The sequence below is a fragment of the Oncorhynchus kisutch genome, linkage group LG20 (genome assembly GCF_002021735.2).
Source record: "Oncorhynchus kisutch isolate 150728-3 linkage group LG20, Okis_V2, whole genome shotgun sequence".
In the NCBI taxonomy this organism is placed as follows: Eukaryota; Metazoa; Chordata; class Actinopteri; order Salmoniformes; family Salmonidae; genus Oncorhynchus; species Oncorhynchus kisutch.
The window spans coordinates 29,213,000-29,225,864 of NC_034193.2; the positions used below are offsets into that span (position 1 = coordinate 29,213,000).

General features: G+C 42.6%; 1 protein-coding gene across 8 annotated transcripts in view; it reads right to left on the minus strand.

Annotated features, from left to right (window-relative positions):
- Positions 1-12,865, minus strand: part of LOC109866042 (double C2-like domain-containing protein alpha) — a 79,110-nt gene that overhangs the window by 31,668 nt on the left and 34,577 nt on the right. For all 8 annotated transcript variants that reach the window (XM_020454594.2, XM_020454593.2, XM_031799531.1 and 5 more), the window contains 3 exons: positions 12,616-12,695; positions 9,323-9,397; positions 8,934-9,043 (listed from right to left, as the gene is read on the minus strand). In XM_020454594.2, the coding sequence (XP_020310183.1) occupies positions 8,934-9,043; positions 9,323-9,397; positions 12,616-12,695 (265 nt within the window). The remainder of the gene's footprint in view (positions 1-8,933; positions 9,044-9,322; positions 9,398-12,615; positions 12,696-12,865) is intronic.

The window sequence follows — 12,865 nt, forward strand, 5'->3', positions numbered from 1 at the left end:
CAGCATACAATGACTTTCTAGATGATTCTGTGCTTCCAACTTTGTGGCAACAGTTTGGGGGAAGGCCCTTTCCTGTTTCAGTATTACAATGCCCCCGTGCACAAAGCGAGCTCCATACAGAAATGGTTTGTCGAGATTGGTGTGGAAGAACTTGACTGGCCTGCACAGAGCCCTGACCTCAACCCCATTGAACACCTTTGGGGTGAATTGGAACGTCGACTGTGAGCCAGGCCTAATCTCCCAACAGCAACGTTCCAACATCGAGTGGAAAACCTTCCCAGAATAGTGGAGGCTGTTATAACAGAAAAAGGGGGACCAACTCCATAATGTCCATGCATCAATATATCTCATTCATCTCTATACAATGCCTTCAGAAAATATTCACACCCCTTGACTTTTTCCACATTTTGCTTTGTAAAATTGATTCATTTGTGATTTTTTTGTCACTGGTATACACACAATACCCCATAATGTCAAAGTGGAATTATGTTTTTCAAAATACATTTCAGTCTTCTGTGATGTACAGTGCCTTGCGAAAGTATTCGGCCCCCTTGAACTTTGCGACCTTTTGCCACATTTCAGGCTCAAACATAAAGATATAAAACTGTATTTTTTTGTGAAGAATCAACAACAAGTGGGACACAATCATGAAGTGGAACGACATTTATTGGATATTTCAAACTTTTTTAACAAATCAAAAACTGAAAGATTGGGCATGCAAAATTATTCAGCTCCCTTAAGTTAATACTTTGTAGCGCCACCTTTTGCTGCGATTACAGCTGTAAGTTGCTTGGGGTATGTCTCTATCAGTTTTGCACATCGAGAGACTGACATTTTTTCCCATTCCTCCTTGCAAAACAGCTCGAGCTCAGTGAGGTTGGATGGAGAGCATTTGTGAACAACAGTTTTCAGTTCTTTCCACAGATTCTCGATTGGATTCAGGTCTGGACTTTGACTTGGCCATTTTAACACCTGGATATGTTTATTTTTGAACCATTCCATTGTAGATTTTGCTTTATGTTTTGGATCATTGTCTTGTTGGAAGACAAATCTCCGTCCCAGTCTCAGGTCTTTTGCAGACTCCATCAGGTTTTCTTCCAGAATGGTCCTGTATTTGGCTCCATCCATCTTCCCATCAATTTTAACCATCTTCCCTGTCCCTGCTGAAGAAAAGCAGGCCCAAACCATGATGCTGCCACCACCATGTTTGACAGTGGGGATAGTGTGTTCAGGGTGATGAGCTGTGTTGCTTTTACGCCAAACATAACGTTTTGCATTGTTGCCAAAAAATTCAATTTTGGTTTCATCTGACCAGAGCACCTTCTTCCAAATGTTTGGTGTGTCTCCCAGGAGGCTTGTGGCAAACTTTAAACGACACTTTTTATGGATATCTTTAAGAAATGGCTTTCTTCTTGCCACTCTTCCATAAAGGCCAGATTTGTGCAATATACGACTGATTGTTGTCCTATGGACAGAGTCTCCCACCTCAGCTGTAGATCTCTGCAGTTCATCCAGAGTGATCATGGGCCTCTTGGCTGCATCTCTGATCAGTCTTCTCCTTGTATGAGCTGAAAGTTTAGAGGGACGGCCAGTCTTGGTAGATTTGCAGTGGTCTGATACTCCTTCCATTTCAATATTATCACGCGCACTGCCCCCCTTGGATGTTTAAAGCTTGGGAAATCTTTTTGTATCCAAATCCGGCTTTAAACTTCTTCACAACAGTATCTCGGACCTGCCTGGTGTGTTCCTTGTTCTTCATGATGCTCTCTGCGCTTTTAACGGACCTCTGAGACTATCACAGTGCAGGTGAATTTAGGTCAACATTGGATCATTCAGAGATCCTCACTGAACTTCTGGAGAGAGTTTGCTGCACTGAAAGTAAAGGGGCTTTTTTTGCACGCCCAATTTTTCAGTTTTTGATTTGTTAAAAAAGTTAGAAATATCCAATAAATGTCGTTCCACTTCATGATTGTGTCCCACTTGTTGTTGATTCTTCACAAAAAAATACAGTTTTATATCTTTATGTTTGAAGCCTGAAATGTGGCAAAAGGTCGCAAAGTTCAAGGGGGCCGAATACTTTCGCAAGGCACTGTATATAAATACTATTATATAGCCTGTAGGAAGGGTACCACATGAGGAAGGAGGATGTCTTCCCTGTAACGCACAGCGGGTTCTCAACGATCTCAACGATTGCCTACATTGACAACAAGCTCAGTCCGATGATGCTGTGACACACCGCCCCAGACCATGACGGACCCTCCACCTCCAAATCGATCCCGCTCCAGAGTTACAGGCCTCGGTGTAACGCTCATTCCTTCGATGATAAACGCGAATCCGACCATGACCTCTGGTGAGACAAAACCGCGACTCATCAGAGAAGAGCACTTTTTGCCAGTCCTTGTCTGGTTCAGCGACGGTGGGTTTGTGCCCATAGGTGATGTTGTTGCCGGTGATGTCTGGTAAGGACCTGCCTTACAACAGGCCTACAAGTCCTCAGTCCATTCTCTGTCAGCCAATTGCGGACAGTCTGAGTACTGATGGAAGGATTGTGCGTTCCTAGTGTAACTCGGGCAGTTGTTGTTGCCATCCTGTACCTGTCCAACAGGTGTGATGTTTGGATGTACCGATCCTGTGCAGGTGTTGTTACACGTGGTCTACCACTGCGAGGACGATCAGCTGTCTGTCCTGTCTCCCTGTAGCGCTGTCTTAGGTGTCTCACAGTACGGACATTGCAATTTATTGCCCTGGCCACATCTGCAGTCCTCATGCCTCCTTGCAGCATATCTAAGGCACGTTCATGCAGATGACCCTGAGCATCTGTCTTTTGGTGTTTTTCAGAGTCAGTAGAAAGGCCTCTAGTGTCCTAAGTTTTCGTAACTGTGACCTTAATTGCCTACCGTCTGTAAGCTGTTAGTGTCTTAATGACAGTTCCACAGGTATATGTTCATTAATTGTTAAACAAGCATGGGAAATAGTGTTTAAACCCTTTGCAATGAAGATCTATGAAGTTATTTGGATTTTTACACATTATCTTTGAAAGACACGGTCCTGAAAAAGGGACGTTTCTTTTTTTGCAGAGTTTATATATATATATGATTTATTAAAGTGCCAAAATGGCACCCTATTCCCTACATAGGGCACTATTTTTCGATGCAGACATTTTCTCTCATGCTGGTGACAATCTAATTTCCCGCAGGAGATTGATAGTCTATTCTATACAACTGCGTCTCCCACGTGCGGCTTGAAGTCACCCAGACGAACAATCTGAGGCTTTCGTCACTTCTGGGGGAGGGGTCAATGAACTTAAATACCCCCTGGTGATGACTCCGACCTCAATCTGTCACTGCAGCTGAAGAGAGAGAGGGAAGGCGGAAGGGAGTGAGGGAGAGAGAGAGGGAGATAGGGAGGGAGGAGCAGGGAAGGGAGGGAGGGCGAGAGATGGAGGGGACAGAGAGAGAGAGAGGGAGTGAGTGATAGTGAAGGATGCGGTGAGGGAGAGGGAGGGAGGGGAGAGAAAGAGAGGAGGGGAAGACAGAAAAGGGGTTGACAAAACATGCAGATGAGAGTTATACAGACACTGAGAAATGAAAAAGAAAGTGTGTTTGTGTGTGTTTGTTTGTTTGTTTCTGTCTGTCTGTCTGTCTGTCTGTCTGTCTGTCTGTCTGTCTGTCTGTCTGTCTGTCTGTCTGTCTGTCTGTCTGTCTGTCTGTCTGTCTGTCTGTCTGTCTGTCTGTCTGTCTGTCTGTCTGAGAGAGAGAGCAAAGAGGACAGAAATAGAAAGGGAGCCCAGAGTACAGCGGTGAACGTAAGGCGGTACGTCCAGTACGACGTCCCAGCAAAATAAATAGTGGGGGTACACCGTAACGGTAAAAGCCTATCACAGTAGGTCAACAAAACTGTAGCCTATTAAAACATTATTTATCGTTACAGCCTGTTTTGGAAAAAGGAAAACATGACAATATATTCACAAACAAACAGACACAAACTCTGTTCACAAACAAACAGACTTGACCACCTGAACCAAGATGGCGGACGGAAGACAGGGTGGTGCGGCAGGTGCCGCTTCTCATTCGAATGCTGTAATTTTATCTAAACCATCAGGTGTACGCCGATCCCAGCTAAGTAACTCATGCAAAGAGTTAAAGCGCAATTATGTGTTTTATCTCCAGTACTCTGCCATGATTGTCAGTTATGTAGCTGCTCTACTGATAATCTCAGTGCGTCCTTGCTGGGATGACACAATCAGTCTACTACCGGAGAATATCAACACCAAACACATTGGTTCACCGTTCCACGGGAGCGGACAGTACACAGCATACCATAATGTTCTGAATAATGGCCAAGTCTACCTCGCTCCTTATTCTACTGAACCGCTTAGGCGTAACAAACACAAGTCCAACATTTATCGGAAACTGTTAAACTACCTGTTCACTACCCTCCTGCTCTCCGGGGATGTACAACTCAATCCTGGGCCCAATATCACCGAGCCAGTGATACGCACCGGAGTGGAGAGCGGTGGATGGCCTCGTCCACTGGTCGTCGCCGCTGTGGAGGTGGGTGAGTGCTATGGTCCTATGGTTTCTCTCGACTCACCCGGCTCCAGGATAGATTTTGACTCTTCAAACATACCAGAGTCGCTATATGCGATCCCTGACTCTGCTTCTGGTACGCAAGCTATTTTAATTAGTTCCCCGCATCCAGTGCAGGCGGGAGGGATTGTTAATTGCGCTACCGAACAGCCCCTAATCAAAACGAAACAAAACGTCCTAAACCCAGCCGTCAGAAAACACAGAAAATGTAACTTTTTTCAATGTGTCAATCACTCTCGAGTCATCTGGGACACACGAGCTAAGCCCAAGGGACTACTAGGGGGGCACTTGAACATTCGTAGTGTCATTCCAAAAAGTTATCAAATTCAACATCTACTCACAGACTCCAACCTTGACTTTCTCTGCCTCTCAGAGACATGGCTCCATAAACACTCTCCATATGCTGCTTTGATTGTGCCTGGCTACAATGTTTTCAGGAGAGACAGGATTGAAGGAAGAGGAGAGGGTGTGATGATTTACATTAAAGAACATATCCGATGTAAACAAATTGAGTGGTCATAATAATGAACTAGAATAATGAACTAGAATGTATCGGCCTGAACGTTACACTGTCTCCCCAAATGTCTTTTACCCTCATTGGAATGTATAGGCCACCTTCCACCAAAAGTGTGTTTTTTGATCAGTTTAATACCATGCTTAGGGAATGTGATTTTGGGAAAGAGGTCATCTTAATGGGAGATTTTAACATTAATTATGAAGACAAGTGTTGTAGGAAAACCCTCAAACGGATCACTAATACCTTTGACCTTACACAGCTAGTTAAAGGGCCGACCAGGGTGACTTGTTGCTCTAAAACACAGATTGATTTGGTGTTCAGTAATAAACCAGAGAGAGTGACTAAATCATTCAATATGGTTACTGGGCTGTCTGATCATAATCTGACACTTATAGCCAGAAAGCTGTCTAAGAGCAGGTTTAACCTCTCTACTGTTAGAAAGCCGGATCAACTCAGAATACCTAAGAGTGAATTAAACTATTTTGAAAAAGCAATTAAGGGAATAAACTGGAATGATCTCTTGTCCTATACAGACGTGGAAGCTGATAGTCAGGTTTTTCTATCCACAATCCAGACTACAATAAATGGCTTCCTAAAGAAAATCAAATCCAAACCTGGCCAAAAGAGCACTCTTCCTTGGCTAAATGGAGAAATCTGGAAATTGATGAAAGAACGAGATTATGCTCTAAAAATAGCCCTAAAATCTAAATTAGAGCATGACAGACGTAGGTTTACCATGTTGAGAAATAAGGTGATGAAAGAAATCAGACAGGCCAAGGCAAACTTTTTTATTAACATAATTGGTGAAGCAAAGGGAAATTCTAAATTGATATGGGAGAATCTAAAAAAGTTAACAGGGAAAGACCATAGTAACACTGCAAAAAGACTAGAAATCATGGTGAATAACAATCTAACACAGGATGCAGTCGAAATAGCAATAGCCTTCAATTCCTACTTTATTGACTCTGTCAGGGTACTGACAAAGAACCCCTCCACTGGTTTCTTGGGCTCAGTGCTAGTGAATGACACTCAACCTGTCTTCATCATAAGGGAGGTTTCTGAGTCAAAGGTGAACAAGGTGAGTAGCTCACTAAAGAACTCTAAAGCCAAAGATGTGTTTGGGATGGACTCTACCTTTCTTAAAAACTACAAAGAGTCACTCATTGGCCCCATTACTAAGGTCACCAACACTATTGGTCTCGGTGTGTTTCCAAGGGTATGGAAGTCGGCCATAATAACGGCCATCTTTAAATCAGGCGACCCTGCTAACGTGAGTAACTACACGCCCATTAGTATACTACCTGTGGTGTCAAAGGTTGTTGAAAAGTGTGTAGCAGAACAACTGATTGCCCACCTCAACAACAGCCCCTTCACATTACACTCCATGCAGTTTGGCTTCAGAGCGAAACACTCCACAGAAACGGCCAACTGCTTTCTTCTGGAAAATGTGAAGTCCAAGATGGACAAAGGGGGTGCTGTTGGGGCTGTGTTTCTGGACCTAAGGAAGGCTTTTGATACTGTTAACCATGAGATTCTCATCACAAAATTGTCCAAGTTCAACTTTTCCCCTGATGCCTTGAGATGGATGAAATCATACCTTGAAGGCAGAACTCAGTGTGTCAGAGTGAGCAATGAGCTGTCGCCCACTCGTAGCTATGATGTGGGCGTGCCCCAAGGGTCAATACTGGGGCCCCTCCTGTTCAGCCTGTACATTAATGATCTGCCTTCTGTCTGTACTGGGTCTGAAGTTCAAATGTATGCAGATGATACAGTGATATATGTGCATGCAAAGAGCAAACAACAAGCTGCACAAGAACTCACTACTGTAATGGTCCAGGTTACAAAGTGGCTCAGTGACTCGTGTTTGCATCTCAATGTGAAAAAAACAGTTTGCATGTTCTTCACAAAGAGGGCAACAGATGCTACTGAGCCAGATGTCTATGTGTCAGGGGAGAAGCTCCAGGTGGTATCCGATGGTATCCGATTTTAAGTACCTTGGCATCATACTTGATTCCAACCTCTCTTTTAAAAAGCATGTGAAAAAGGTCATTCAAATAACCAAATTCAACCTAGCTAATTTCCGATTTATACGAAATTGTTTGACTACAGAGGTAGCAAAACTGTTCTTCAAATCTATGATACTCCCCCACTTAACATACTGCTTGACTAGTTGGGCCCAAGCTTGCTGTACAACATTAAAACCTATTCAGTCTGTCTACAAACAGGCTCTCAAAGTGCTTGATAGGAAGCCCAATAGCCATCATCATTGTCACATCCTTAGAAAGCATGAGCTCTTGAGTTGGGAAAATCTTGTGCAATACACCGACGCATGTCTTGTATTCAAGATCCTTAACGGCCTGGCTCCCCCTCCACTCAATATTTTTGTTAAACAGAAAACCCAGACATATGGCAGCAGATCCACAAGGTCTGCCATGAGAGGTGACTGTATAGTTCCCCTAAGGAAAAGCACCTTTAGTAAATCTGCATTCTCTGTGAGAGCTTCCCATGTCTGGAATACACTGCCATCAGACACACATAACTGCACCACATATCACACTTTCACAAAATGCTTGAAGACATGGCTAAAGGTCAATCAGATTTGTGAACATGGTCCCTAGCTGTGTGTTTCCGCTCTCCATGTTGTCTGTTGTCTGTAGCTTGTGAGGTGTGGAAACACTTTGTTGCTTTTATGAATTTTTACTTGCTGCTTTTTGTTCTATGCTGCTCTGTCTGTATGCTACGTCTTGCTTGTCCTATGTTGCTCTGTCTGTATGCTATGTCTTGCTTGTCCTATGTTGCTATGTCTTGCTTGTTCTATGTTGCTATTGTCTATATTGTAATTGTTTTTAATAACCTGCCCAGGGACTGCGGTTGAAAATTAGCCGGCTGGCTAAAACCGGCACTTTTACTGAAACGTTGATTAATGTGCACTGTCCCTGTAAAAATAAAAAATAAACTCAAACTCAAACTCTTTGTCAATACATTGCATTCAGTGGGAAAATGTAGGTGTCAAATGGTTCATGTTTTTTTCAATGGGAAAAGATGACTGTCATATGGTAGACGTTTTTGTTAATGCATTACATTCAATGAGAAAAGATGAGTGTCACAGGGTTGATAGACAGACAGACCGACAGACAGACAGTTTCAAGTATTTTTACATTTTTTATTTAATCTTTATTTAACTAGGCAAGTCAGTTAAGAACTAATTCTTATTTACAATGACGGCCTACACCGGCCAAACCCGGACGACGCTGGGTCAATTGTGTGCCGCCCTATGGGACTCCCAATCAAGGTCGATTGTGATACAGTCTGGATTCGAACCAGGGTGTCTGTAATAACGCATCTAGCACTGAGATGCAGTGCCTTAGATCCTTAGATCACTGCCCCACTCGGGAATCAATCTAAAATAATGTGACAATATTCTTTTCAGAATTAGTTCTAACAAGTCACTTAGTTTCTACATCCAATAGAGGTCAAAAATGCTCTTAGGCCAATTGCATTAAAATGTCATATTCCAGGTCATGACCGTCCTCCAGCAGCATCAGATGTCTCTTTCCAATCACCACTGGAAATATGTTGCGAGTGGATGAATGTGCGTAGGTAGTATAGCAAAGGAGCCTTTTGAAAGGATTGTTTGGCAATCAGATGAAAACATCATGACTGGCTGTGTTTATGCCACAATATTAGGTAAAACACTTTCTAAGTGAAATGACAAATCTTTACGACTAGGTCCACAGAGATCCTATTGAATGAATAGGGAAAGGGGATACCTAGTCAGTTGGACAACTTAAATCTACTTTTCAACCCTGCCCAAGTATAACACTTACCTGAGTGTCTTTCTGTACATGTCCTCCTCTGTGATGCCCAGGTAGGTGAGTCTTTCATTCCACACAGGGTTCAGGGTGTTGTGCACGATCTTGGTCTTCAGTTTGTTCGCCTGGGAGTGTTGAAGATCACAACAAAGCAGGGTTAAAACAGTAACCGCAACCCATACCCATTTACATTGGTCCTAATGGGCAAAGTGACAACCTATTTGGGAAACATTTCATGGTACAGGATAACCGTGTCAATAATAAATAACCAGTGGCAAGGGATTTCCCTACTCCAACAACGATTATGTGTAAAAACTCTTAATAGGTGCAAAATAAATGTGACGTTTGATGATAAGGCTATATCAACATACTGTATGTAATGTGTGCTAATAACAACAGTGGACCTTGCAGGCTCCTGGGAGCAGGTGTAGCTTGACGTAAGGATCGGCCAGGCCATTGAAATCCATCGGCTTCAGACCCTTGGAGGTTAGAGGGGGATGGGGAAAGAAAAAAAGAGGATAGAGAGAGGGAGAAAGAGGGGGGATAGAGCATGTGGTGGGGAGGAGAGAGAGAATATCAATGTCACACCCTGACCATAGTTTGCTTTGTATGTTCTATGTTTTGTTTGGTCAGGGTGTGATCTGAGTGGGCATTCTATGTTGGATGTCTTGTTTGTCTGTTTCTGTGTTTGGGCCTGATATGGTTCTCAATCAGAGGCAGGTGTTAGTCATTGTCTCTGATTGGGAACCATATTTAGGTATCCTGTTTGGTGTTGGGTTTTGTGGGTGATTGTTCCTGTCTTTGTGTTTGTTACACCAGATAGGGTGTTTAGTTTTTTTTTCTCACAGTTCTTGTTTCGTATATTGTTCATTTATCATCTTCATTAAAGATGTATCACAATAACCACGCTGCATTTTGGTCCGCCTCTCCTTCAACAGAAGAAAGCCGTGACAATCAAGTCCAACTGACAACATCGATTGTGCAGAGTCGAAGCCCTACACGGGTGGGCATATGAACAATTCATTATGAAACCTCACCAAAAATCTATCTTACTATAGTAGAGGATAATAATGGTAGAGGGGGAGGGGACAGGGTAGTACAGGATTACATGTAAGGGGGATTGCGTAATCCGAATGCAAATGTCAAGTAACTATAATCAGCGCAAATACAAAAAAAATCTGATTACAGTTACATTCTTAAAAACAGCTGACTACATTTGGGATTACTTAGTATCAAGAGGGAAAATTGATAAAACTTTGTCAGCGTTGCTGTCATTTAGAGCACCCTCAAGATTCTCACATGCTCTCAAATATCATAGTGTTCTGCTGATTGCCCATCAACGGTGGATGGCTTCTTTTGTATTCAAACTGGTTGAATGAATAGGGAAGACTTCCAAAACATTTTACACCTGGCCTCTCTTAACTCTTAATATTGACCAAAGGGTACTCGCGTCAGCCATTCAAGGTGAGTGAGTGCATAGGCCTATTCATTGCATTTACTGATATCAATTACACGGCTAACTATTAGTAGCCTAAATATTAGGCTGGTGTTTCCCAAACTATGTCCCGGTGACACCAAAGTTTTTTTTTGTCCCTAATTCTTCACAGCTGAAACAAATAATAAACTCATCATCAAGCTTTGATTATTTTAATCAGCTATGTAGTGCTAGGGCAAAAAACTAAATGTGCACCGCTTCGGGGTCTTCAGGACCAGGTTTGGGGAAAGCTGGGCAAGGCTATATTATCTAACTAACCACTTCCTCAGGTGCTGAATTAGCCCCCAAATGAATTAACCTATGGAATATTAGTGTCCAAAGAGATGTAGACACTAATCTAGTGAAAAAAAAAGAAGAAAAGTCTGGAACCCTGTTTCGATAATAAAATCGTAGCACCAATTGCCTAATATTGTCAAACCCAACATTCATGACAATCGCTGTTTAAAGTTTCAAATAAAAATACCCGGAATCATGCATTCCTGCTTGGACATGTTAGATTAAAGGCCCGGTGCATTCAAAAACTTGATTTACCTGTGTTTATATATATTTCCACGCTATGAGGTTGGAATAATACTGTGAAATTTTGAAAAGGATTACAATGTGCTTTTAGTGAACAAGCGCTTTGAAATGTTGGAGTTTTGGCTGGCCATCACCAGGCGGTAAATTAGTGAATTATAGGACGTCATGCTCTCACACAAGTCCCCAATTTGGAAATAGTCATATTATTCAATTAATTAATGCTACATTAGGTACAAACTTTTAAAACATTTTCAAATATGTCGGGGTGATAGAAGTGAACGTAATCCAAAAGTATTCAGATTACGTTAGTCATTTTGAGTAATCCAAAGGATTATATTACTTCATTGTCGTGTAACTGTTATCAGTAACAGACTACATTTTTCAAGTAATCTGCCCAACACGGGGAGAGAGAGGAGTGGGCTGGTGTGTTGTGTTTTGAAACAAGAGGTGGATTGGGGGGTAGAAAGGGAGCTCCATGCTGAGGGTAGAAAATAGGGTGGCAGGCAGTGGTGTAAAGTAAAGTAAAGTAAAAAATACTTTAAAGTACTACTTAAGTCGTTTTTTGAGGTATCTGTACTTTACTTTACTATATATATTTTTGACAACTTCTAATACTACTTCACGACATTCCTAAAGAGGACAGGAAAATGGTCCAATTCAAACACATACCAAGAGAACGTCCCTAGTCATCCCTACTGCCTCTGATCTGGTGGACTCACTAAACAGAGAACGTCCCTGGTCATCCCTACTGCCTCTGATCTGGTGGACTCACTAAACAGAGAACGTCCCTGGTCATCCCTACTGCCTCTGATCTGGTGGACTCACTAAACAGAGAACATCCCTGGTCATCCCTACTGCCTCTGATCTGGTGGACTCACTAAACAGAGAACATCCCTGGTCATCCCTACTGCCTCTGATCTGGTGGACTCACTAAACAGAGAACGTCCCTGGTCATCCCTACTGCCTCTGATCTGGTGGACTCACTAAACAGAGAACATCCCTGGTCATCCCTACTGCCTCTGATCTGGTGGACTCACTAAACAGAGAACGTCCCTGGTCATCCCTACTGCCTCTGATCTGGTGGACTCACTAAACAGAGAACATCCCTGGTCATCCCTACTGCCTCTGATCTGGTGGACTCACTAAACAGAGAACATCCCTGGTCATCCCTACTGCCTCTGATCTGGTGGACTCACTAAACAGAGAACGTCCCTGGTCATCCCTACTGCCTCTGATCTGGTGGACTCACTAAACAGAGAACATCCCTGGTCATCCCTACTGCCTCTGATCTGGTGGACTCACTAAACAGTGAGTCCGCCAATGTGCCCCTGGCTATCCGTAAATTTAAAAAAACAAGAAAATTATGCCATCTGGTTTGCTTTATGTAAGGAATTAGATATGATTATGCTTTTACGTTTGATACTTAAGTATATTTGAGCAATTACATTTACTTTTGATACTTACAGTAAGTATATTTAAAACCAAATACTTTTAGACTTTTACTCAAGTAGTATTTTACTGGGTGATATTCAATTTACTTGAGTCATTTTCTATTAAGGTATCTTTACTTTTATTCAAGTATGACAATTGGGTACTTTTTCCACCACTAGTGGCAGGTGGAGGATAGAGAGAGATGCTTGGAGAGAACAGTTTCTCTGAGACTGGGGGTTTGAGTGTAGCTACCTTGGCTTTGATTACGGTGCAGTGTAAGGAGCTGGTGGCTCGCTCATACAGCAGGTCAAACTCCAATGTCCCCAAGGCGGCTGAAAGACAGTAACAGAAATACGACTTTAATGTATGATTCCCTTATCCCACAAATCTATGTTATGGTTCTGGTCTCCACCCCATTACTTCACTTCATTACTCAACCACGTTACTTCATTTTTTTTACACCCTGATACTTTATCCTTGTTACTCTGTTACGCCACCATGT